This window comes from Geotrypetes seraphini, chromosome 1 (assembly GCF_902459505.1).
Source record: "Geotrypetes seraphini chromosome 1, aGeoSer1.1, whole genome shotgun sequence".
NCBI lineage: Eukaryota > Metazoa > Chordata > Amphibia > Gymnophiona > Dermophiidae > Geotrypetes > Geotrypetes seraphini.
Window position 1 is genome coordinate 85,927,594 of NC_047084.1, and position 26,306 is coordinate 85,953,899.

General features: G+C 41.9%; 1 protein-coding gene across 6 annotated transcripts in view; it reads right to left on the reverse strand.

Annotated features, from left to right (window-relative positions):
• ME2 (malic enzyme 2) overlaps positions 1–26,306 on the reverse strand; it is a 107,333-nt gene that overhangs the window by 26,273 nt on the left and 54,754 nt on the right. For all 6 annotated transcript variants that reach the window (XM_033934358.1, XM_033934379.1, XM_033934349.1 and 3 more), the window contains exons 9-13: positions 24,200–24,297; positions 18,935–19,048; positions 9,949–10,063; positions 4,848–4,990; positions 418–520 (exon numbers count right to left, since the gene is read on the reverse strand). In XM_033934358.1, coding sequence (XP_033790249.1) covers positions 418–520; positions 4,848–4,990; positions 9,949–10,063; positions 18,935–19,048; positions 24,200–24,297 — 573 coding nt within the window. The remainder of the gene's footprint in view (positions 1–417; positions 521–4,847; positions 4,991–9,948; positions 10,064–18,934; positions 19,049–24,199; positions 24,298–26,306) is intronic.

A 26,306-nucleotide genomic window follows, 5' to 3' on the forward strand; every position in this document is an offset into this window, starting at 1 on the left:
CATGAAGCGGCATGAAAGAGAAGCCATATGAAAGTGGGAGAATACAGCACAGTATTATATAATTTTCTGTTACAAGTCAGCCAAGTGGTCAGTAAAATCAGTTGGATGGCATGCTCATTTAAAAGATCCTGAGGAGTACACTGAAAGACATTCCCATCCATCTCTATTCTTTAAGATCCAATTTAATTTGAATCATCATCATGCATTCTGTTACTTCCTAGCTAGGCTTGATCATTCATGAATGGGCCACCATATGGAAAACAAGCTCACAAGGATGCGGTTGCTGATTGTACAATGCTGGAACAAAGGGTGAAAGACAGCCAGGGTTCAACCCAAGAAAAGAATTTGCTAGCTACAAAATTCATACATTTGGTTAATTCAGTTTGAGTAAATAGAATACAATAAATCGTATTTTACCTGGGAATATATAAGCATTGTTTCCCTGGCCTGGTCTGAAAGTCCGTCCATCACTTAAAGTCACAGTCTCAAAAGGACTACCACTGGCGAACAGACAACGACCCTGGCATTTAGATTAATTACACAAATCAATACCTAGCAGCAAAGCTGATTATAACTTTAAAACAGTCATCCATATGGTTTTTGTGAGTTTGACACTGTCACAGCTGGTACAACACAAATCATTGGCCTTCTTTATAGCAAATGGGTGCATATTAAAGTCATAGAACTAGGTCATCTTGCTCTGCCAGGACCTGTCGACTTGCTGCTAAATTTCTGTTGCTCCAGATCTCCAAAAGATTTTTTCTGTTTTTTTATTTCAAATTTTTTGTTTATTACAACAGCAGAATAAAAAGTCATACAGGTTTGCACTTTGTATCAAAAACAAGCTTAAAGAAATTAGCTGTTTGTCCTGTTTTGGTTAGGCTGTAAACTCTGTCGAGCAAGGATCAACATAAAGCAAAGATACTTACCCAGAGCAAGTGTTCAAAGACAGCAGGCATATATTCTCATGTGTGGGTGACATCATCATGGAAGCTGGTATGGACACTACCAAGTGCACTATCATTTTAAATTTTTAGGCAATATCTGGTGCCTTCCTGGCTGACGTCAGCTCACAGGACCATCAGTTGAGTAAAAAAAAGCTAAGAAGCCAACTCAGAGAAAGCAAAGATACTTACCTGTGGCAGATGTTCTCTGACAACAGCAGGCATCTTTGCTTTCTCCAAGGACAAACAGGCATGATATTCTCACATATAGGATTCCCAAGCTGCCAGGATCATGGCTCTGGATAAGGATAACGGATATATAAACACGAGTCTCGCAAAACCCAAGTGGTTTGGAGAGAAAGTTGGCGTTCACGAATTAAAAAGATTCTGCAGAATTCCTTGTCCAAACCAACCTTCTCTTCTGGATTTTTGTTTCAAACAGTAGCGAGAAGTAAACGTATGTATTGAGGACCAAGTGGCTGCTTTGCAAATGTCCTCAATTGATGCAGAGTGAAAACGAGCTACAGTAGCAGACATAGCTCGGACATTGTGGGCTGTTACATGGCCCTGCAACATCAGCCCCGCCTGAGTATACATAAAGAAGATACAGTTTGCTAGCGAAGTGGGGACGGTTCTCTTGGAAACAGAAACTCAAAAGCCTCACAAGAGATGGAAGTAACCTCTATGAAGTTTAGTACGTTATAGGTAGGATACCAGAGCACGTTTGTGGTCTAAGGTGTGCAGTACTACTTCTCCAAAATGTGAATGCAGCTTTGGAAAGAAATCAAGGCATACTATAGATTGGCTAAGGTGAAATTCGGAAATGACCTTGGGTAGGAATTTTGGATGAAAGCAAAATACTGCTCTGTCACGATAGAATCTTGTGAAGGAAGGATCTGACACAAGAGTTTGAAGTTCGCTCACATGGCATGCAGACGTATGGCCATTGAGGAAGATGTTTGAGAAAGCAAGATGTAAGTAGCTCAAAGGGAGACCTCATAAGAGCTCTTGTTGGCAAGTTTCTCTTCATATTCTTTCTTAGCTCTCTTTTACAATGCTTTGCAACTAACTTGCCAGTGCTTGTGTCTCTTCTTATTTTCTTCATTTGGATCCTTTTTCCATTCTTCAAAGGATTTTTTTTTTTTCTATAATAGCCTCTTTCACTTCAATTTTTAACCATGCCGGATCTCGTTTCCTCTTCTTTCAACCTTTGCTAATAAGTGGAATACATCTGGTCTGGGCTTCCACTACGAAATGTATATTGATGCAAATATATATTGATACAAGAACCTCGGTATGCATCATGTTAGGATAAAAACTTGTATTGTAAAATCTTGTACTGTAACTGACAAATTTAACCTGTAAACTGTATATTACGCAAATTGGTATTAGATCCCTAGTATGTGTCGAGTTAGAATAGTGGTCTCAAACTCAAACCCTTAGTGGGGCCACATTTTGGATTTGTAGGTACTTGGAGGGCCACAGAAAAAATAGTTAATGTCTTATTAAAGAAATGACAACTTTGCATGAGGTAAAACTCTTTATAGTTTATAAATACTTCCCCTGGTCTGGCATCTGTCTCCTTCCCTCCCCCAACTTTTTATTTCTTTCACCCTGCCCTCTTCTTTCTTTCTCTCTCTATCCATGCCCCCATTCTTTCAATATGTCTGTCTTTCTTTCTCTCTCTCCGTGCCCCCTTTCTTTCCTTTTTCTTTCTCCATGCCCTTTCTTTCTTTCTGTCTTTCTCTCGCCATGCCCCTTTCTGTCTGTGTTCCGTTTCCCTTCTTTCTTTCTGTCTCCCTGTCCACCCTTTCTTTCATTACTTCTCCCTGCCCTCCCCCAAACCACCACCATTGGGGGAACAGGCCGCCACTGCCGCAATCAGGGAACAGGCCGCCACTGCCGCAATCAGGGAACAGGCCACCACCGCCGCAATCGGGGAACAGGCTGCCGCCACCACAATTGGGGAACAGGCCAGCGTTGAGGTCTTAACTCTCCCTGCTTATCTTCCCCAGCGAGGGGCCGAGCAATTCACGCCACCCGACGTCAATTCTAACGTCGGGGAGGAACTTCCGGGCCAGCCAGGCAGTAACCCATCCTGAGCTCTTTGGGGAGGGTGGGATAGCAAACAAATTAAATAAATAAAGGTGGCAGAGGACACAGCTAATGTCCCAATATTCAGGACCTAGACAATGGATACGCCAGTGGGTTAGAGTCTGATATGGTCCAAATACATTGAGAAAATGTCTTAAAGCCACTCAGTACCCTCTTTAACATAGAGGGGAAAACAGCTAGTGCAAAGTCAAAGGGCTCAATGGCCCAGGGAGTTCAAGTAACTAGGATGCTGAAAACTATCAATGCTGCTGGGGGAAAAAAGGGACCAGAGTTGCCTGAAGACCTAAAAATGAAAAAAAACTTATAAAAATGAAACAAAGACAGGTAAAATACTGGAAACGATAAAACAACGAACTATGAAGAAAATAATTAAAAAATAAGTACAGGACGGTAAAACAAAAAAGTAAACATATGATACGCTGAAAAGAGAACTGAGACACTGCTTTTCAGCTCTGTGGAAAACGAAGAACTGATGGTCCCACGAGCTGTAAGGCAGGAAGGAACTGGCAATGCTAAAAAATTTAAAGTGACAGTTCACTTGGTAGTGACTGTATAGGTTCTGTGATGACAACACACACGTGTGAGAATACCATGCCTGCTCAGAGATATAATATAAGACTTACCATAAAGAACTGCATATGTCTTGCAGCATTATAAAAATGCTAAGTTTATTTATTTATTTATTCAATTTTTTATACCGTTCTCCCAGGGGAGCTCAGAACGGTTTCCATGAACTTATTCAGGTACTCAAGCATTTCTCCCTTTCTGTCCCGGCGGGCTCACAATCTATCTAACGTACCTGGGGCAATGGGGGGATTAAGTGACTTGCCCATGGTCACAAGGAGCAGCGTGGGTTTGAACCCACAACCTCAGGGTGCTTAGGCTGTAGTTTTAACCACTGTTTTTGACCTCCAGCCTCAAATACAGATTTGCAATAACTGGCTATGCTAATCATAGAAAATGAATTGCTAGTGTCTTAACAGTTTATTAACAGAATTCCTTTCTTCAGAACTGCTCTTCTTTACAGATATCTATTTGCCTTCTGTGGGTTAGCCTATGACAGGATAGGTCAGAAGCATCTCTTCCACAAAAAAAAAAAAAAAAAAATCTGGACCATATGCTCCTATGGAATTTCTCAGCAAGAATGGAGATGGCGAAAATAAGATTTCAAAAGAAAAAGCATCAACCACAGCCAACCTCAAACATTTTTTAAGTGAAGAGTAAGGAGTGCATAAATCAATCTAACATAACCTATAACCCATTCTGAGCTCTTTGAGAACAGGATAACCCCCCCCCCCCCAATTAAATAAATAAATGCAACAGTTTACAACATACCAAAGTGGAGGAGTAGTGGACTGAGAATTAGGGAAGCCAGGATTCAAAATCTCACTAATGTACCTTGTGATCTTGGGCAAGCCGTTTAATTCTCCATTGCCTCAGGTGCAAATAGACTGCTACAATGAGCTATCACACCCCTTGAAGTTAAAAACATTGCTTCATCTCTAGAGCTGGCATTAAAAACCAGTGCTAAGGCTAAATTTGGCATACTTTCCTGCACCGGCAGTTCAATTACACATCTAGGTCTTTTCATGCATTTGCATAGAACACGTGTTAAACTTAAAGGCATTTATTTCCATGCTAAGAACACGTGGATAAAGGCAGCATGGATAAAAGCAGGCTAAAACTTGAGCAAAAGCAAGCTTCAGCTGGTGCATTGGGGCTTCTGGAAATTACTGTCTGAATATTGTATGTTGACAGAACTCAGATATTCAATCTCCACTGCCATACCTCTGTCAGCGTGTATGCCTCCTCTGCAGTACATTCAGCCTGCGTTGTAGGGTTACTAAGTGCAAATATGATGGGGGTTTTATTGATCAAACCCATTGCTTTAATTACATCAGCAGTAAACAATCTTCCAGCGCCTGCAACCCCTGAAAGACACACACAATAAAATTAACACAGTTGCACAAGAAGAATACTATCAGAAAGACCATATTTAATTCCACAAATTCATTTCAGATGTATGTGGGTGGTATGTTTACTTACTGGGTAGAGGAACAAGCTGCAAACTGTGGAAATCACAAGTCAAATCCCACAGCCATTTCTTGGGGCCTATGCAGAAAGCTACTGCAAGCCTAACTGAACAGCTACTACAGGTTGAATGAAGAGCTGAATGCACCAAGCAATAAAGAGAGGGCTTGAGTGCACAAGTTTACTTGTATGGAAGACATGTATGCACAAAACAAAAAGAATTGACCCCAAAATATCCACAAAGAAAATCCAGAGAAAACCAAAAAAAAACTCTGTGGAGTGACGATGTTCCCAAATGAACTTTATTTGAAAGTATCAAAGTTCCAAAGGTACACTAAAATCATCCACATAAAATAATTCCATCCACATAAGAGCCTTAAAGAAACCTAATCTGCTAGGGATACAGGACCCAACACGGTCCGCGTTTTGACAAAAAGTCTTCTTCAGGGGTCCCTGGGGGTCCTATAAAGGTGAGTACGTGGGAAACAATAGTGTGGTGAACCGGAAGTGAGACACTGCTTGCATTTGCCTGGGACCAAAATGATATGAATAATGACCAGACAACAAAAAGTAGAAAAAATAATTTTATTTTCTGTTTTGTAATTACAATCTGTCAGATTTGAAATGTGTATCCTACCAGAGTTAGTATTAGACCGCGAATGTGAGCTAGGATTTAACAGAGAGAGGAAAAGTATTTAAAAAAAAATTTTTTGTTTACACCACAGCGCCAGCTTAGGTGGGAGAAGTCAAAGGGGGTGGAGTGGGTGAAGAGGCTATAAAATAAACCCACAAGGATGTTTGGAAAAAACACCCAATTGGGCAGGAAAATCGAATCGAAAAATCGATTCAATAGGCTGAATCGAATTGAAATTTTTTTTCCTAAATCGGGCAGCACTATTACGTACTGAACAAAACTGAAAGTGAAAGCGCATCAGTCTGTTCTTCTGTGCCTAAATATGAGCCTCACAAAAATTTCATGTGCAAGCAATTTTTACAAGACCCACATTTAGGCACATAAGAACAACTGCAGATGTGTGCCGACACTTTTGGTTTTTGTTTGGACATGCGCACAAGAGCCATGCTTAGTGCAAAACCTTTGTTTGCATGAGTCCAGCATGCCCCCTCTCTAGGGTTACCAGATATCTGGGAAAACCCGGACATGCCCCCTTTTTAGAGGACTGTCTGGGTGCCTAGACAGACTTTTTGTCCGGGTTTTGGAAAGCCCCGACCTCCTGGCTGCGTCTGGAGGGTCTCTGAGCATGCGCAGATGTCACCCGCATCAGTGCATGCTCAGAGACCCCTTCAGACGCAGTCCGGAAGTCAGAAAACAAAGACAAGGCTTTGCAGGGGCGGGGTTAGAGGCAGAACTGGGCAGGGCTGGAGGCAGAGGGCATGGCTAGGAGAATTTATGCTACCACCCCCTCCTACATAAAATCCAAGCTACCCATCTACATCCCCACCCGCACCCTCCGCTCAGAATCGGAGGCACGCCTATGCATTCCCCCAGGAAGATCCCTCATCTCAGAAACTGCCCGCAAATGCTCCTACAGCCACTACATTCCCCATCTCTGGAACCAACTACCCCCTCAACTCAGACTACAGAACTCTTTAATGACATTCCGGAAAATGGTAAAGACCCTCCTCTTCAACTAAAGGTCACCCTCACTCTACACCCCTTCCCTTAAGCCCCACCTCTACTCTTCCTTCTCCTTTCTAATCTTCCCCCTAATTCCTATATAGTCCTCTCTCAGCCTATACTCAAATAACTTGTATTTAAACTCGTATTTAAACTACTGCTCTTAATTTGCTGTATAGTCCCTGTATTTAAACTGCTGCACAGTCGTGTATGCCCAAACATTTAAATCTACTGTATAATCTTGTATGTCCAATTACACTCCATAGTGAATGTTTCCTGTAGACCGTTCTGAGCTACTGGGAGGATGGGATAAAAATCTAAATAAATAAATAAAACAGGGTGAGGCCCTGTGTCTGGGTTTCTCCAGAAAAAAATCTGGTAACCCTACCCTTCTCCCCTATTGGCCACAAGGTTTTCTGGCAATAAAATTAGCATGCAATTAGCTTTCTGCATGGCATGGTAGTATGCTTGCAGAACCACTCGGACTGTGGCTGTTGCTGCGGAACCACTCAGACTGTGGCTCGACTGTGAGCCTCTCTACATGAGCCTCCTTGTGATCTTGGACAAGTCACAACCCTTCACTGCCTGAGATGTAAAATTAGATTTTAAGTCTTCTGCGGACATGAAAATACCTGCTGTACTTTGAAATATAAGTCACCTTGAGCTACTATTTTAAAAAGGTATGAGCTAAATCCAAATAAGCAAACCATTACTGGTAAAGCATTAGCTACATTAAAAAGATTAGTTGCATAATAGCAGCAATTATAGCACTATTACTTTATTTGCCATCATTTGGCAAGAAATACACCAGGCTTTGTTTTTGGCATCCCAAGTACATTAAGAATGTAAATGGAGGCAATTTTTTATCTAGCTTGACATTAGTGGAGAGAAAAAAGAAACCACAAAAAACAATGAATTTCCAAGCTCTCTTCTCCCTCCCAGACAACTTATGCCACATCTGCTGCACAAATAAAATGTCTTGGTAAGAAATAACTTGATTGTAATGGTATGGAGAATCTTGTTATTCTGTAGTAAAGCGTAATAATCACAAAAGGGGTCATGTACTAACAACATGTGGTAACTCATCATATATTATCTACAGCAGGGCACATTTCCCTGTGGGAAAGAATATACAATAACTATGTTAGTATGGACTATTAGTAAAAGATCCCAAAGACAGTAAAAGCTGGACAAAAGATGGTAAAACAGACAGATTGGGTTGTTGCACATAGTGGGCAAGCGAGGCAACCACTCGGGCTCCAAATTTAGAGGATGCCACATTGGCCTCTTAAGGCAGTCTTATTCTGAGCACACAAACCCTGAGGAGGAAGGGTGGGTATCAAAAGCAACCTTTGTCCTGGGTGTCATTATGTCCAGAAACTATCCTGGAGAGAGACTAAGAGGGTTAAAAAAATACATAGTTATCATGACATAGTAAATGACAGTAAATAAAGACCTGACTAGTCTATCCATTCTGCCCATTAGTAATATGCATTATAAATTCATGATTAAATTAATTTGGCTTTTTTTCTTTCATATTTCTGGGCCATAGACCATAAAGTCCACCGGATGCTGTTCTTAAGTTCCAACTACTGAAGTTGCCATCAGGGCTCACTCCAGCCTATCCATCTTGTCATTTGCAGGATATTTTTCAAGTTACTGAAGTTCCCATTGATGCTCTCCCTAGCCCAGTGGTCTCAAACTCGTGGCCCAAGGGCCACATGTGGCCCTCCAGGTAATATTTTGAGGCCCTCGGTATGTTTATCATAATCACAAAAGTAAAATAAAACAGTTTCATGATCATATGTCTCTTTAGCTATAAATTACAATATTATTATTAACATTTAGCCAAAAGTAAAGATTTATAAACTATAAAGAGTTTTACCTGATGCAAAATTGTCATTTCTTTAATAAGACATTAACTATTTTTTCTGAGGCCCTCCAAGTACCTACAAATCCAAAATGTGGCCCTGCAAAGGGTTTGAGTTTGAGACCACTGCCCTAGCCCATCCTACACCGAATCGCCATATACAGGAAACAGACCATGCAAGTCTGCCCTGTAGCAGGTCTTAGTTCTTCAATTTATACGTATCATTCATTTTTTAATTAGAGATCCTGTGTTTATCCCATGCTTTTTTGAATTCTGTCACCCATTTTCCTTTCCACCACCTCCTTCAAGACGGCATTCCAGGTATCTACCACCCTCGCCGTGAAAAAGAATTTCCTTACATTACTCCTTGAAATGACCTCTTTTGCATATGCTGACAGAGGACACAGGAAATGTCCCAATGCTCAGGGCAAAGCACTGATGCACCAGTTATGTGGATCAGAGCCTCAAATGGTCCTATTGCATGAGAGCATTTTTTGAAGCCACTTGGTACTGATTTTGACATGGAGGGGAAAACAGCCAACGTAAAGTAAAAGGGCTCAATGGCCTGGGGAGCTGAAGTAAAATTGAAACTGAAAATGATTGATGCTCCCAGATAACAAAATGAACCAAATTTGGTAAAAACAAAACAAAACACCAAAAAACAACCAGGAACACAAAGAAAATAAAGAATGATAACAAAAAAATAAGAAAAATAATGACTGGAAGGCACACAAGAAACGCAAAATTTTGATGCACTGAGAACACTGAAGACATAGCTTGTCAGCTCCACAGAAAACGAACTGATGATCCTGCAAGCCGATGTCAGGTGCGAAGGTAATGGCACATGCATGGTATGGGCACTGCTAAAGTTTCAAAGTGAGTGTGCACTTTGCAGTGTCTGTACCGGGTTCCACGGATGACGTCATCCACTTGTGAGAATACAATACCTGCTTCACCTCAGAGAAAAGTCTATCTATTACCATGTACTATGTTACACTACATATTAGCAAATTACTTCTAGTTATTCCCATCTTCGTTTAATTTTTCTCTAAACTGTAAGGGGGAATGAGGGGCTGTTTTTACAGAATGTTTACACACTACAGAATGTTGACAGAAACTTATTTAGACCACCCTCTAAACCAACCTGCGGCCCCGTGAAGTATTTTGTGCGGCCCCGGTCGAGGGCGACACAGTGTTTTCCTCTGCCCCCCCCAGGTATTTGCCGTCTTCCTCCTCTGTCTTGCTGCAGCATTTGCGTGGTCCCAGAATCATTTTTTTCGGCCAATGCAGCCCAGGGGTAGACAAAAGGTTGGACACCCCTGCTCTAAACTGTCTGAAACAGGTATGCTTACCAATAATGGCTGACGGTTTAATCATATTCACAGCATCCACAAAGTTCCTAGGTGCCTGGTCTGAAATTTGGTGTGCAAAAGCTTCTTGGTTGCTATCTATATCCTCTTTTCGACCCTGCATTGAAAGAAATATAGACTAAAATAAAGAATACAATGAAAAGTTCAAATTATTTGTTAGTATGCTTTCCCCTCCAAGGAAACCAATATCTAAAAATGTCTTCTGTGATATGGTCAATAATAATCTGCATGCTAAACAGCAGGAGAATATGGCATCTTTTAAATTAAATTAAAATACCCACATGTCCTGTCCAGCGGCTAAGAAGTAATGCTGTGCACTGCTCTGTGGAAAATCACTAGTTTCAAAGCTAGCTAATCACAGAGCAACTGTATTTCTTCTACATACCTGTTTTTTAGCACCTAGGCTTATACAAATGATGTCCCACAAAGGCTGTCTGTACACCCCCTACAGGGCCCCCCCCCCACTAAGCTGTCTGATTTGTGTACCAGGTCTTCCACATTCAAAGTCAGCTTCGACTAGATATGTCATGAGGTAGGGTTCACCATTAGCCACATCGATTATTGCAATTCCCTATACAGTGGTATCAAAGTTAAAGATCAAAAACGGTTGCAAATAATCCAAAATACTGCCATTAAGCTGATCATTGGCCACCATTACTTAAAGCAGCCTGTTGGCTTCCTGTTTCACACCAGATCACCTATAAGATACTGTTGCTTGTGTTCAAATTAAGGTCTGCACGCACATCCTTATCTCTCCAGATTCTTAACCCCTTATTGTCCATCCCGAGACCTTCATTCCACATACCATAATTGTCTTATTACCCCTTCCTTCAGGGAAATTATTCTCATCACCACTTGCAGCTCTGTCTTTTCAGTGCAAGGTGTGAACTATGGAATATGTTACCATCCTACCTTAGACTTCATACTTCCCTATCCAAATTCAAATTCAACCTCAAAATATATCTTTTCTCTGATACCTATAATTAATTAAACCCTTTCCGGAGATCTCTGGAAATCACAGCAGCAGGGTTCACCCTTTCATGCTACCCTTCTTTTCCTATATTATTCTGTAGTTTAGCCTTCTTTTCCTCTCTATCTTGTCATCTCACAATCCACTCTATAATCTTAGCCTGTAAGCCAGCCACTTTAACAACTGTCTTTGTAATTTGGCCATCTTGGCGACAACATGGGCAGAGGACTTGCAATGCACTTTAACAGACCAGCAGTTGCAGCGGGTTTTGAAACATATTCAGAAGGTCTCTCCTAACATTACACATTGGGAAATGCAATTGAAGATAGTCTTGCGACTCTACATCCCGCCGGAACGAGCAGCTCGGATGGGGATTACTGCATCTCACTCCTGCCCGAAATGTGATCAGGCTCACGCTTCTTTAGGCCATATGCTCTGGACTTGCCCTAAAATTTTACAGTTTTGGAGATATTTGGGACACTACATTACGATGCTATGGGGGAGGCGATGGCTTCCACAACCAAGAGCACTATTCGGATTCTACAATATAGCCACGCCTAAACCCAAAGGCATGTCGGCTTTCCTCACTAGAGCGCTTTTGATGGGGAAAAAAGCAATACTTACTAACTGGCTGTCCCGCGATCCCCCATCTTATGCACAGTGGCGATCCCTGATGATAATCCATGCTACACTGGAACGCAGAATGGTGGGAGCCTTGGATCGTGGCCTTGGTCGTAGATTCAGTCTGACCTGGGAATGTTTCTGGCAGGATCTTACTCCGCATGCCCGCAGCAGATTATTGAACCTTTAAGTTTGACTCTTGCTCTCCATTTTTGTTGTGGTACTGGACTCCTGGGGTGGGAAGGGATATTGGGGGGGGGGGGGGGAGGAAGGTTGATAGTTGTTCTGTTTAATAACAAAAGCCTATGCTGTTTGTACTGGTGTGCTTTACTATTTTTATAATAAAAACTATTTGACCATAACAACTGTCTTTGATAAGCAGGATATTAAGTTCCTGATAAACTTAGAAACCTGGAAAAATCAACTGCTTCCACTATCATCTGAGGTCATCGGGGCCGGCTCAAAGGGTTATAGTGCCCTGAATCAACTTCGATGACGACACCTCCGCCCCAAAGTTTAAACTTATCTCATTTTCTCTTAAGTCCTAGCCTGGCATTGCTCCTCTTCTTTCTCCCTCCCCCATGGCCCTCTAAAACAATATCTCGCTTGCCGGTAGCAACAGCAGGCTGTTTTCGGCCAACCCTGGGTATTCCTTCTCCTACGTCCCGCCAACAGGAAATTGCAGGCAGGACACAGCAGAGGGAAGACAGAGCTGGCTTAAGGCAGCATGCTATACATGCTGCTGCTGCCAGCAAGCAAGGCAATGTTTAGAGGGCCATGGAGGAAGGAGAGAATGAGCAAAGCCAGAATAGGGGCTGGAGAGAGAAGGAAGAGAAAGATTTGAACCAGATGGAGTACTGTTGATGAGCTCAGGGCCAGGGATTTCATCTTTGGTGCCCTGAGCCAGACTTTCATCTGGTCCAGTGGTTCAGCCGGCTCTGGAGGTCATGTAATTTTAAGTCTTCCATTGGGGTCATATACTGCAGGATAAGTATTTGGGAAGGGCTGCTTTAGTTTGGCAACTTGCTCTATTACATTTCCAGTTTCCCACTTATTTGCTTCAGTTCCTCTAATCTCCACCTACAAAGCAAGTTTCCAACATGACATAAGAACAGCCAAATGAGTCAGACCAATGGTCCATCTAGCCTAGTATCCTGTTTCCACAGTGGCCAATCCAGGTCTCAAGTACCTGACAGAAACCTAAATAGTAGCAACATTCCATGCTACCAATCCCAGGGCAAGGAGTGCCTTCCCCCATGTCTGTCTGCTAGTGCTGCCCGATTCAGGAAAAAAAAATTTGATTCGATTCAGCCTATTGAATTGATTTTTTGATTCGATTTTCCTGCCCAAGTGGATGTTTTATTCAAACATCCTGGTGGGTTTATTTTATAGCCTCTTCACCCCCTTTGCCTTCTCCTAACCACACTGGCGCTGTGGTGTAAACAAACAAAAAAAGACTTTTCCTCTCTGTTAAATCCTATCTCACATTCGCGGTCTAACACCACCTCTGGCAGGATACACATTTCAAATCTGACATATTGTAATCACAAAATAGAAAATAAAATTAATTTTTCTAACTTTTGTTGTCTGGTCATTATTCAAATCATTTTGGTCCCAGGCTCTGGTTGTCTTCGGATAACTTGCTTGCCAGGGTCTCCTTCTTTCTCCATGCTAACCATCCATCTTACATCTCTGTCCTCCCCTTCCATTTTCCTTCCCTCCCCCGGAGGTCTGGCATCTTTCCTTTTTTTTGTCTCCATCCACAGATTCACCTTTTCTCAACTACCCTTTCATCCAGCATCTCTCCCTCCTTCCCTACCACCCCAGTGTTCACCATCTCTCCCTTTCTCTTCCCAACTACCCTCCTATCTAGTATCTCTATCCCCCTTCTACACCATCCCTTGTGTCCAACTTCTCTCCCTTTCTGTTCCTTCCCTCCCTAAATTCCATTGTCCACCATCTCTCTCCTCCTCTAGTTTCAAGTTTCAAGTTTATTAGGTTTCTTGATTAATCGCTTAATCAGACTTCTAAGTGATGTACATTTTAAAATTTACATTTGTTAGGTGACAATACAATAAATAAAAATACTAAAAAAGGACAGAATTACACTCAATTTAACATATTCATAACATTAGGTAAGGAGGAATGAAATACAATTCTTTAAAGTAAAGAGAAGACATTAAGGGAAAATACAGAAGGTTAACAAAATAACAAAATATAATAAAATAAAATAGAATGGGGTTGTAGGATAATAAAATTAGTTTGCAAAGGCGTCCTTGAAGAGAAATGTTTTTAAGTTACTTTTAAATTTTCCAAATTCCTTCTTTTCCCTTAAAGATATAGGGAGAGCATTCCAAGTCTGCAGTGCAGTAACTGAAAAAATAAATTGTCGTCTAGTATTTATAATTTTCAACGAAGGAATAGACAATAAGTTTTGTTCATTAGATCTTAAAATTCTCTTTGCAGAATATGGAATTAATAATTTAAATAAGAAAGCTGGGGTCATATTATAAAGGGTTTTGAAGGTAATTATACAAAGTTTATACGTTATTCTGTGAATAACTGGAAGCCAGTGTGCATTTTTAAGAAGAGGTGTTACATGATCAAACTTTCTAGATTTGGTTATTAGCTTAATTGAGGCATTTTGTATAATTTGAAGACGTTTTATTTCATGTAAAGCAATTCCTTTGAAAAGAGAATTGCAATAGTCGATTTTAGACATCACCAAAGAGTGAATAAAGATATTAAGTGATTTGGGACATAGAAATTTAGAAATAGATCGAATTTTACGTAATCTGTAAAAGGTAGTTTTCATGATGTTACTAATATGATCGTGAAAATTTAGTTTGTTATCGAAAATCACCCCTAAAATTTTAATATTATTAACTGATTGAAGGGGGACATTTTGAATAGAAATAGGAGTAACAAGAGGAAAACTATCTTTCCATGGAAAAAGCATAACATTAGTTTTTTTAATGTTAAGAGCCAATCTGTTTGTATCCAGCCAATGATAAATTTGGTCAAGTTTTTCATTAATCGCTAAGATTTCAATTGTATTATTATTATTTAGAGGATGCAGTATCTGGATATCATCAGCATAGGCAAAAACGTGAAAGCCTACAGATTGGCATAAAGTCATTAGTGGTGCAAGAAAAATATTGAAAAGTAAGACCCATTAATTCTTCCCCCCAAAGTCCGGCATATGAACGTCTCTTTGAATCCCCCTTTCCCTCCGTGTACTTCTACACCAGGGTCCCCTCCCTCGAAGGCCTATCCCCCCTGAAGGCCTGCACCAACACCCCTGAAAGTCTGTCTCCCCCCCCCAGAAGGCCTGCACCCCCTGAAGGACTGCACCCCCACCCACCCCACCTTGAAAGGCCTGCGTGTGCCCCCTGACCTCCCGCGCATCCATTTACCTAATTGCAGCAGCAGAGCAGCTTGCAGAGAGAATCACCGGTGCTAGCGATCTTTGAAAGCTGCCATAGGCCTCTGGAGCTGTCTTCCCTCTGCCAATACCCCGCCCCTCCTCTGACACACCAGAGGCAGGATCGCGGCAGAAGAAACAACAGCTCCAGACGCCGATGGCAACCTGCAAGGATTGCTAAAGTACCGGCAATCCTCTCTGCAGGCTGCTCTGCTGCTGGAATTAGGTAAATGGTTGCGCCAGAGGCCAGAGGGGGAAGCTGTACACTAGCATTTTCCGACTGACCCCATCCTCGCCCTCTAAAACAGGAGCGGCAACGGCCGGCCAGCAAGAGGCAGTGCTGCCGCTCCTGCTTTAGGGGGCGAAGGTCAGTCACCAAATTGGGAGACCAATTTTTTTTTGTTTTTAAATCGATTCGATTCACCCGAAGTGAATAGATTCAAATCGTGCATCGGGCAGTACTACTGTCTACATTTCTCCTCAGCACAAACCAAATCAAAGCATCTAGTTTTTCTACTACAGCCTTGCCCTCCTCAAGTACGACTTTAATTCCTTGGTTATCTGGTAGTTTGACTCTAAGGCTTCTTCCTTCAGAAGCAATAGGTTTTTATTATTAATTTTTTTTTTTTTTACTCTATTGCAAGCTTCTTTTCAAATTATTTTGTGACCCTTCTTATTGGTCATTTAAATCTGACTTGCCAGTGCTTGTGCTCTTTCCTATATTTCTCATTTGGTTCTGCTTTCCGGTTTCTGAAATAAGTCCATTTGGCCTTAATTTCTTCTGTCCATTTTTTTTTTAAGCATTTAAAATATATCTTAACTGGGCTTCTTGTGGTGTGTTTTAAACAATGCCCATGACATTCTAATTTTAACTCTGCAACTTCTCTACTAAATGTTAAATGTACAGTTATATAGAAATGATAAATAGTAGTAGTAGGCTCCCTTTTTATTCTTTCCAACCTAATATAAGTTGAAAAGAATCAGAGGTTGAGCATATATCTGTCAACAAAACAATTATCCCAAAAATTAATGGAATTGGATGAAACTAGGAAAACCTGGTGAAGACACAGAGTGCAAAAATGAAGTCCTAGAGCAATAAGCCCCCCCCCAATACGGTCAATATATTTCTACATGAAAAGAAGTTCAAACTTCTAGAACTAGAAACTTACACATAATTAAAAAACAGTTGGGGAATTTCTTCTTTCAAACCATGTCTACTCTCCTAACCTCTCCCTTTCCCCCAACACACAAACCATCCTCTAGCAAATGCCCCACCACTTTCTCAACTGCAATTCCTCATATTTTTTCCAGCCAGATGGCATGAAAAGTAGCCAGGTGTGGCGGGACGGGAAAATTTGGTGGTGGAGAAAATTAAATATGAACTATTTTTATTAGTTAATTATTATTAATTATTTTCCAATGCTCAATATGGACTTCCTTTTTTAAGGTTTGACACTTATGCCAGAATAATTTTATTAAATTTAAGAAGTATTCAATTCAGAATCCTGCAACCCTAAAAAAACTTTCTCAACTGCAGTAGCATTTAACACGTCTAGTGGTGAAGCAGGGCAGGGGTGTTCTTCCTATGCTCCTGCCCCATGAGAGCCGCAGTCAGAAATGGCTGCTGCTAGTTCCCACGGCAATCCTGTGAGACCATGGGAATTCACAGCAGTCATTTTTTATCATGGCTCTCACAGGGCAGCAGCGTAGGAAGATCTGCTTCACTGCTAGACCACCAGAGCTTTAAAGGTAAGGTCGAGAGGGGTCAGGAAGGCAGAAGGGAGGTGGAGTGGTTTAAATTTGACTGAAATAGGATGTGGGAAGGATCGCTACTGTTCCATCTCACCGCTAGACCACTAGTGCTTCAAGCTGGCCCGCGTGAGACCTGCAACAGGTCTGGGCAGGGGGCAGCGCAGACCAGAAGACTCAAATATAAACCAAGACCCCTATTTTGGGGCCAAAAATTTCTATTTTATATTTTAAATGTTTATATTTGAGTAAATACTATATTTAAATGTTACTGCAAATCTGACTGCATTAATAATAATAATAATTTATTTCTTATATACCGCTATACCGTGAAGTTCGAAGCGGTTTACAATAAAGATACATTTGACAGTACATGGGATAGAAACGGTTTACAATAAAGATACATTTGGTCAGTACATGGGATGCAAGTGGGTTACAGTAAAGATATATTTTGTCAGTACATGGGATGCAAGTGGGTTACAATACAAGTGGTTTACTATCAAGGTGCATTTTGTCAGTGTAAGGGATACAGGTGGGTTACCATAAAGATACATTTAGTCAGTACATGGGTTACAATAAAGATACGTTTTGTCAGTACATGGGGTGCAGGTGGGTTACAATAAAGATACATTATGTCAGTACATGAGATTCAAGGTGGAAAGTATAATTAGTTTCGGGCCTTGGAATTAGGGGGCGAGGTGGAAGGGTCATGGCGAGGAAGAGTTGGGTATGGGAATTTAGAATTTGTTAAACAGTTGAGTTTTCAGGGATTTTCTAAAGTCTGCGTATGTAGTGGCCTCAAGTATGGGCTTTCCAAGCCATGTGTTCAGCCTAGCTGCCTGGAATGATAACATTCTATCTAGAAACTTTTTGTATTGGTAAGATTTCAAGGAGGGGTAATTAAACAGGTTTGTTCTGCGAGTGCTCTTGTTGGACTCGTTGGGGGAGAACTGGGAGATTAGGTAAGCTGGAAGAATCCCAAAGACAGCTTTGTAGCAAAAACATCCAATTTCTTATATCCCGCAAAGTTTGACAAGGATTCATTGCGGCTTACGATAATAAAAGTTTCCTGTACAATTACAGTAAGATTCTTAGATTATAATTTAATGACAATCATGAGAATTACAAAGAGAAAAGTCTAACATTTTCCTAAAATGATGCGGATACAATGGTAGGTTATTCTAAGGTTTTGGGACCCTGAAATTCAAAGATAGTCTCGAATAGCTTTTACTGATGGGACTTCTTGTGGAGCAAGAAATGTCAGCTTAAAATGCTGTGTTGCTCTGGAGTTATAGAACAAACCTGTAACTTTGATATCAGATATTAGTCCCCAAGAGTTCTCTCCATATATGGCCGTATATATTAACATAGTAACATAGTAAATGGCGGCAGATAAAGACCTGAACGGTCCATCCAGTCTGCCCATTAGTTATTCTCATTAAAAATACATGATTAAATTAACTTGTCTCTTCTTTGATATTTCTGGGCCATACGCTATATTGGCAGCCAATGTTCTTTCAATAGTGGGCTTGCCCTTTCAAAGTGACTTAATCGGAAGATTAGTCTAGCTGCTGTGTTCTGGAGAAGTTGCAATCTCTTATATTCCTTCTCTGTGATACCAGCGTACAGAGAGTTGCAGTAGTCTAAATATGGGAGGAGCCTGAACAATTAGCCTAAAATTATTCTGACTCAAGGCAGATCTAACTGTGCTTAGTTGTCTTAATCTAAAGAAGAATTTTATTTATTTATTTTTACCAAGGAATCAATCTGAGTTTCAAAGGTTAGATAGGAGTCCACAATTACACCCAGAACTTTGGATGTTTTCCCAACCTTTTGTTTTTCTCCTGAAATTAGCACCAAATATGTATGTGGTAATAAATTGTAGTCTCCAAACCAAAGTATCTTGGTCTTCAATTTATTAAGTCTGAGGAAGTTCTTCCACATCCATGTACTCAAGTCTGCAAAAATCCTCATTAAGTACTGTAATCACTATTGCCAACAGCCTTATCATCGTTACTCCTTGTACCACATCCTATTTTCCACCGAGAACTAAATCTAAATTGGTTGTCCTTATTATTGGTTCTAGGACTAGATGCTCCATGAAGTAGTTTTTGTAGGGGGGCGTTGTAAGAAAAATATTTCAGTTTTAGTTTAGTTTTTTTCCTTTTCAATCAAAACTTTTCCCATATGCTCATTGATCTTACCTTAACTAGTAAGCCGTACTTATCAAACATCCAGATCTTCTGCTGTGCTTCCTGTTCAGAAATACCATTTTCCATCATAGCCCTAACTATGAGGGTCGCAATTCCAAGAGCAGCCTGAGGGAGAGAAAACAAAACACCTAATTTTAGTTATTATCAAAACCACCGAAAAATATGATGCCACTCAGAAGAACTGACGTCAGAGAAAGGGCGGGACTGCCGGAAGAGGAAGCAGCAGGACAACGGTAGGAGCTACTCCATGATGGGGAGGAGGCTGTGGAGGTGCGAGCGGTCCTTCGGGGTGGGGGTGCGGGTGCGAGTGGTCCTTCGGGGTGGGGGTGCGAGCGGTCTTGCAAGGGGGTGAATCGGATGTCGGGGGGGCATCAGGCTTTCAGGGTGGGGACAGGACTTCAAGGGGGAGAGTAGAGTCGGGGCGGCCGAAAGGAGAGTCGGGGCGGCCAGAGGAGAGTCGGGGCGGGCGAAAGGAGAGTCAGGGTGGCCAGAGGAGAGTCGGGGCAGGCGAAAGGAGAGTCGGGGCGGGTGAAAGGAGAGTCGGGGCGGCATGCGCGGTATACGGGTGTGCGCGGTATATAAAAATTTCTTTACATAAATTACAGTGTCCCGCGCGCTATACCCGGGTGCGCGTTTTACACGGGTGCGCGGTATATGAGTGAAAATACGGTACTCAATAAGCATCACCACCTACAATCTTGTGGGCTAACCCTTTTGCTGACTTCAGAGAGCTCCGAAATGCATGGCCGTCTCAGATATATCTATAGGTTTCATAATATATCCTTCTGATATTTTTTCCAACAACTTATGAACCAGGCCTCTCTCTCCATTCAGTCCCCTTATATCTGACTATGAATTGTTCATATTAGCCTTATGTTTTCAGATTTCCACAATGAATATGTAAGAGATCTATTTCCATTCACTGCGTGCAAATAGTTCTCATACATATTCATTGTGGAAATCCTGAAAACCAGACTGGGTTGAAGCCCTTGAGGACTGGAGTTGAGGACCCCTGATCTAGTGGTAACTTAGACCATGAGGTATTTTCATTATGCGGCAAATATAGATCCTTCCAAAACAACAAAACCTCTAAAGGAAAGAAATGAAACAATGGCCAAACTGCAAAGTTTAATTCAAAATAATTACTGCACACCTAAAAAACTAGAAGTCTGGAAGGTGGTTCAGAGTCGGCCCTAAAGTTACATCAGTGAGGGATTCGGCAGAGGAAAGGCCTCCATGCATGTCTTTGAAGATTATTCTCCATGGCAGCTGAGGCTAAAGGCAAAATATGCGTGGGCTGAGAAGGGAGTTGAGAAGGAAGGTTTAGGTGTGCCAACTCGTATGGGGGGGAAATTCTGCTGCTATGGCTTGGTCTGGGGGTTGAGTGGAAGGGAGATAGGGGCTGGAACTGGAGAGAAGAGACAAAGAGGGTGTTGGCTCTGCAAGGGGAGTGACTGGAGCTAGAAGGAAAGAGGTGCTGGGCCCATGTGGGTGGTGCTGGAAGGGACAGAGGGACTGGAGCTGAAGAATGCTAGACCCAAGTGTGTGGGGGGAGCTGGAGCTAAGGGAAGGGAAGGAAGAGGTGTTGGACCCATGTTGGGGGGTGACTGGAGCTGGAGGAAAGGGAGAGAGATGTTGGACCTGCAAGGAGGAGGAAAGAGAAGTGAAGGGAAAGAGAAGATGCTGAACCAAGGTGATGAAGGAAGAGGAAGTAAAATACTGAACACAGCAAAGAAAGGGAGGAAAGAGAGCGAATGACACATTGGTGTATGGGGGTAAGAGAGGGGAGAAGCTGAACACAGGGAAATACTGTATATAAAAAAGGGGAGATGGTGGGCATGGATAAGAGCATAGGAGACACAAAGGAGAACATTGCATGGGGGTGGTAAATGGACACAGAGGGGCAATGCCAGACAAGGGAGGGTTTACAGACACAGAGTGAAGATGGCTAGGCATGGGGGAGAATAGGAACACAGAAAGGAGATGCTGGACTTGGGGGGGCATAGGGACACAGAAGAGTGATGCTGGACACAAGAGGACAGGATGGGGACATAGAATAATGATGATGATGAAGACAACGAGATGGACACAGGGAAAATACTAGAAAGGGAAGTATCCTCCCCTTCTGTTTCCCTTCCCTCCCCCGGAGGTCTGGCATATTTCCTTTTTTTCGTCTCCATCCAGATCCACCTTTTCTCAACTACTCTTTCATCCAGCATCTCTTCCTCCTTCCCTACCACCCCAGGGTCCACCATCTCTCCCTTTCTTTTCCCAACTATCCTCCATCCAGTATCTCTATCCCCCCTCCACACCATCTCTTGTGTCCAACTTCTCTCCCTTTCTGTTTCTTCCCTCCCTAAATCCCATTGCCCATCATCTCTCTCCCTCTCCTCTATTTTTGGACCCATTATTTCTTCCCCCCAAAGTCCGGCATATGCACCTCTCTTTGAACCCCTCCTTCTCTCCCTCCGTGTACTTCTACACCAGGGCCCATTCCCCTTAAGATCTGTCTCCCCCCTGAAGGCCTGCACCCAAGGCTTGCCTATCCCCCCTGAAGGCCTGCCCCCCAACCCTGAAGGCCTGCATCCAAGGCCTGCCTGTCCCCCCTGAAGGCCTGCATCCAAGGCCTGCCTGCCCCACTGAAGGCCTGTATCCAAGGCCTGTCCATCCCTTCTGAAGGCTTGTACATCCCCCCCCCCCGGAAGGCCTGCACCCCTCTCCCCCCCCGGAAGGCCTACGTGTTCCCCTCTGGCCTGATGTCAGAAGAGGGGGTGGGACAGCGGCAGAGAGAAGGCAGCTCCGAAGACCCGATGGCAGCTTGCAAAGATTGCTAACACTAGCGATCTTATGCAGGCTGATGAAATGAGGTAAATTGATGCCGGGAGGCCACGGGAGGAAGCCGGACAGAAGCACTGACACTTCCCACTCGCCCTCTAAAGCAGGAGCGGCAGCGGCCGGCCAGCAAGAGGCAGCGCTGCCGATCCTGCTTTAGGGGACGAGGGGAGAGGGTGAGTGCCGAATCGGGAGGCCGATATTTTTTGTTTTTGAATCGATTCGAACCGATTCACCTGAAATGAATCGGTGAATCGATATCGAATTGTGAATCGGGCAGCACTAGTGTCCATAGCTTCACTCAGTGTGTTGGTAATAGTTGGTAATTAGGGAAATCCCTTTTCTTCAAATTCACTGAGCTTTGGAATAACCTCCCTGCCCCGCTGTGGAACCTAGGCTCATTCCAATTATTCCAAAAGCATCTGAAAACCCAGCTTTGCTCCAAAACGTAAAATTATCTATTTAAAATGTAAAGCTAGCTATCCTCTTCATAACCTCTAATTTCTTATTATGTTCTTCCCTCATTTATTGAATTGCCTGTAAACCGTGCCGAGCTCTATCTTTATGGAGATGATGCAGTATACAAACTCAAGGTTTAGTTTAGTTTAATAGTCTCCGCTTTGCCATCAATCATATTGTGGGTTGATACAAACCCAATTCTGACCTCTTTAGTGACCTGACAAACATATGTAATATAAATAATTAATTGTTTTACAACTGAGATGTCTATGGTTTGATCACCTAGAATACTGAAAAAATTTTCAGTGTGTATATTTTTCAGTATGTTAGACTTTATTTCTGATGCTAAGACATCTAGCAGTTCCTGCATTATTCTTTCAGAGGTGTAATGTGCATTTTTACCAACACTGAGATGTTGCAAAAAGGAACAACCCATTTGTTTACAGTGTTCCAACAGTTTTTTCAAACAACGTTATATGTGGCAACTCATTTTTTTGCCAACCAATACATGGATCTTAAAGCTCCCACAAAGGTATCTCTCTGTAAGTTACGTGTTTAACACAGATACAGATCTTTCAATTTGTTCTTATATTTGCTCATATTTGATTCCAGTTTGCTCTAGTACATGCTTTCCTAAAAGGTCAGAAGACTCAATGTGCGTTTTACTTTTTCCAGGTTCAACAAGCTTTCTTTTCGAATTCTTATGCATGGCACTTTTACCAAGGTAACTCCCACCTTGGGGGGCTGTTTGAATATTTCATGCACGAGCACCACATACCATTTTCTTTGACCATTAGCCAATCAAAATCGATAAACCGTTGTTTGTTTATGCCGGATAAGCGGTGCTTAGATTTATCAATTGGCAGAGTATGTGCTGAAGAGATTTCCCCTGATGGATCAGCCTCTGCAATGTCTTTGGCTGAAATTGCTACATCAGGAGTTGATGCTGCACCTTCATTAATTTGTAGCATCTCTTTTCTGAAATAACTGAGTGGTGTTGTTTTCTGAACACTATTTTTTTTACTCATGTTGGTAAAACGTTTGGAAAATATTAAAAGTACCTATGAATAAGACTTTCGAGCGGGAGCCTGTTAGATATTCAATGCACACTTGCGCTACGGCAGGGCAAGATATGAAAAAAAAAAAAAAAAAGGAATGGCAGATGGGTCACTTTAACAAAACCCTCAGCAATTCAGTGGCAGAACTTTTGCTCAGGACACAGTGTGTGCAGCAAAGGATTTCTGCACGCTTGCAATATGGCCGCAGGTATGAGCAAATATAAGAACGGCAGATGGGGGGTCACTTTAATAAAACCCTCAGTATAAGCAAATATAAAAAAGGCAGAGGGAGTCACTTTAACAGGAACCACAGTGAGTGCTACAAGGATTTTTGCACACAGAACACACCTAATGTTCAAGTTCAAGTTCAATTTTATTTGATGAATCGCCTATAACACTTTCTAAGCGATGTACAATTAAATCATATATGATAACAAACAGTATTAAAAACAAAACTTCTTAACAAATTTTTGAAAAGCAAAAATTTATGACATACAATGTTAGAACTTAAGGGGTTACATCACTAACTAGATACATTAGGGAAAAGAGGGGAACAGTTACAATTTTCTCAGTCTAAGATGGAAGAAACATTAACGGTAAATACATAGGGAAGGGGCAAAAATAAATTTAGAAGAATAAAAATATGAGCTTGAAAAACAAGAATTTTTAAACAGAATTTAAAATATAAAATAGTAAAAGCGTCTTTAAATAAAAAAGTTTTCAAAGATTTTTTAAAGGAATTGAGGTCTTTTTCTTTTCTTATATAGAGGGGCAAGGAATTCCTTTGTTTAATGCTTAAACAACTGTATATATATTGGTTTGCTTTGTACTGAACAAGAAGAGAGCGCCTAGCACCACTACACAGACTGCACCGACACTGAGAACAGATCATAAGATCATAGCTTACCTCGCCTGCTCCGAGAAACAGAACTGTGTGTGCTGTGATGGGTTTGCCAGTAGCCTTCTGGGCTGCCAACAATCCTGCTAGTGCAACCGAGGCCGTCCCTACAAAGAAAATAAAAAATTTTCACACGATGAATGGGATCTTTGCTTTCAGTTCATTTTATCTTTCCTAGGAATTTTAAGGATCAGTATTCAAAAGGGTTTAACCAAGCTGAGATGGCCAGCCACCGACACTCAGCGGCCCTTATTCAGCGCTACTATTTGGCTAACTCCACTAGCAGGCCTTTCCTTAATAGGCTGTGTTAGGGGCAGGGGAGGAACTTGGGTGGAGCCAGAATGTAGATGTTTAGTAATGATATTTAGTCCGCTAATCAGCTAAGTGCATAAAGTTAGGATAGCAGACCAGCTATACTAACTTTAAAGTTAACTGGACAATGGTCTAAATATCAAGTGGTGCACAGTAGAGAATGACACGGTGACAAAATTCATCACTGTTCCCGTCCCCGCGGATAACCGTGGGAAACCATCTTCATGTCATTCTTTAAGGAGAGAGGGAAGAATCAGAGTATGAATGGCCACAACCACTGACCCGCAAGCTTTGCTTTGAAGAATGCTGGTGTAGAAGGACTGAGGTTGAAACAGACACTACAGAATGACAGACTCTGGTATCCAGAGCAGATATTGTGATGTCATAATGCCTCATTCCACCAGTGCCTAGGAGCCAATCACATCAGTGATGTCACAATGGCTTCATTATCCTTGGCTCACATAAGCACAGCCACTGACCCGCAAGCTTTGCTTTGAAGAATGCTGGTGTAGAAGGACCGAGGTTGAAATAGACACTAGAAAATGACATGGGATTATTTCCTGCTGTTATCCGCGGGGACGGGGACAGTGATGAATTTTGTCACCGTGTCATTCTCTAACTGCACAGTTAACTTCCAGGTCAGCGCACATACCTGATATTGTTTATTGAAAGCTTCTATACCGCTACTAATGACTGGGGAGTCAATTCAGAGCAGTTTACATGAGCTTCTGTAAAGGTGTTAAAATGCAGAGTTAGCGTTTTCTGAGATGGTTTTCAATTCAGACACATTGATACCATAATCAGTCATCCTACCTATATACATGTATAATACTAGTATCATGTACTATGTTCATACTAAATCCTATTTATTTGCACACATAATACCTGTATCGTTCTATGTTTATCTAAGATGAACATATTCCATGCTAAGACTTTTGTATGCCCTGGCACTGAATATCCAGGGTTAGGTCAGTCTGTGGCTGGAAGTGGTTTACAACTTGCTTGCCGCCACAGGCTGAATATTACCCCCCTTAGTGGAATTTTTCATTATTACTAACTCCAAACATTCCAGGTAATTCCACGCTTTATTCTCGTTTCCATCTGTAAAGGGATATAAATATAAAAATTCCAGGACGTCTATTGTCTTTTCAGGCTGCTTTATGGAATAAGGACCCGACTCATAAATTTATGTTTTCTAACTCGTATCAACAGTGTCGACGTGCTCTAAAGAGGCATCTCTTTAAAGAATCTTTTGAAAGTTAGACATTTGTTGCTTTCATTTGTATTTTTAATCTTTGTGAACCACATAAAACGTAACAGTACTTGCGGTATACAAGCAGGGCTGTGGAGTCGGAGTCGGAGGAAATTTCGGGTACCTGGAGTCGGAGTCAGAAGTACAAAAAACTGAGGAGTCGGAGTCGGAACATTTATCTACTGACTCCATTTTTGAACTTGGCATACCAATCACGAGCGATTCTTTCAGCTATAGCACCCACTATATACACAGCACAAATGTTGCGAGCAGCTTCTGCGGCCTTAGAACCTTGATTAAAAGCAAAAAGAAGGTGGTGTCGAAAATGCTCATTTCTCTCAACTTGACATTCCATTTTAACGATCTGAAAATTAACCAGTGCTGTGGAGTCGGAGTCGGAGGAAATTTCGGGTACCTGGAGTCGGAGTCTGAAGTACAAAAAACTGAGGAGTCGGAGTCGGAACATTTATCTACCGACTCCACAGCCCTGTATACAAGTGAGTTTTATGTTACGTTATGTTACAACATGCTTACCACCACAGGCTGACTATT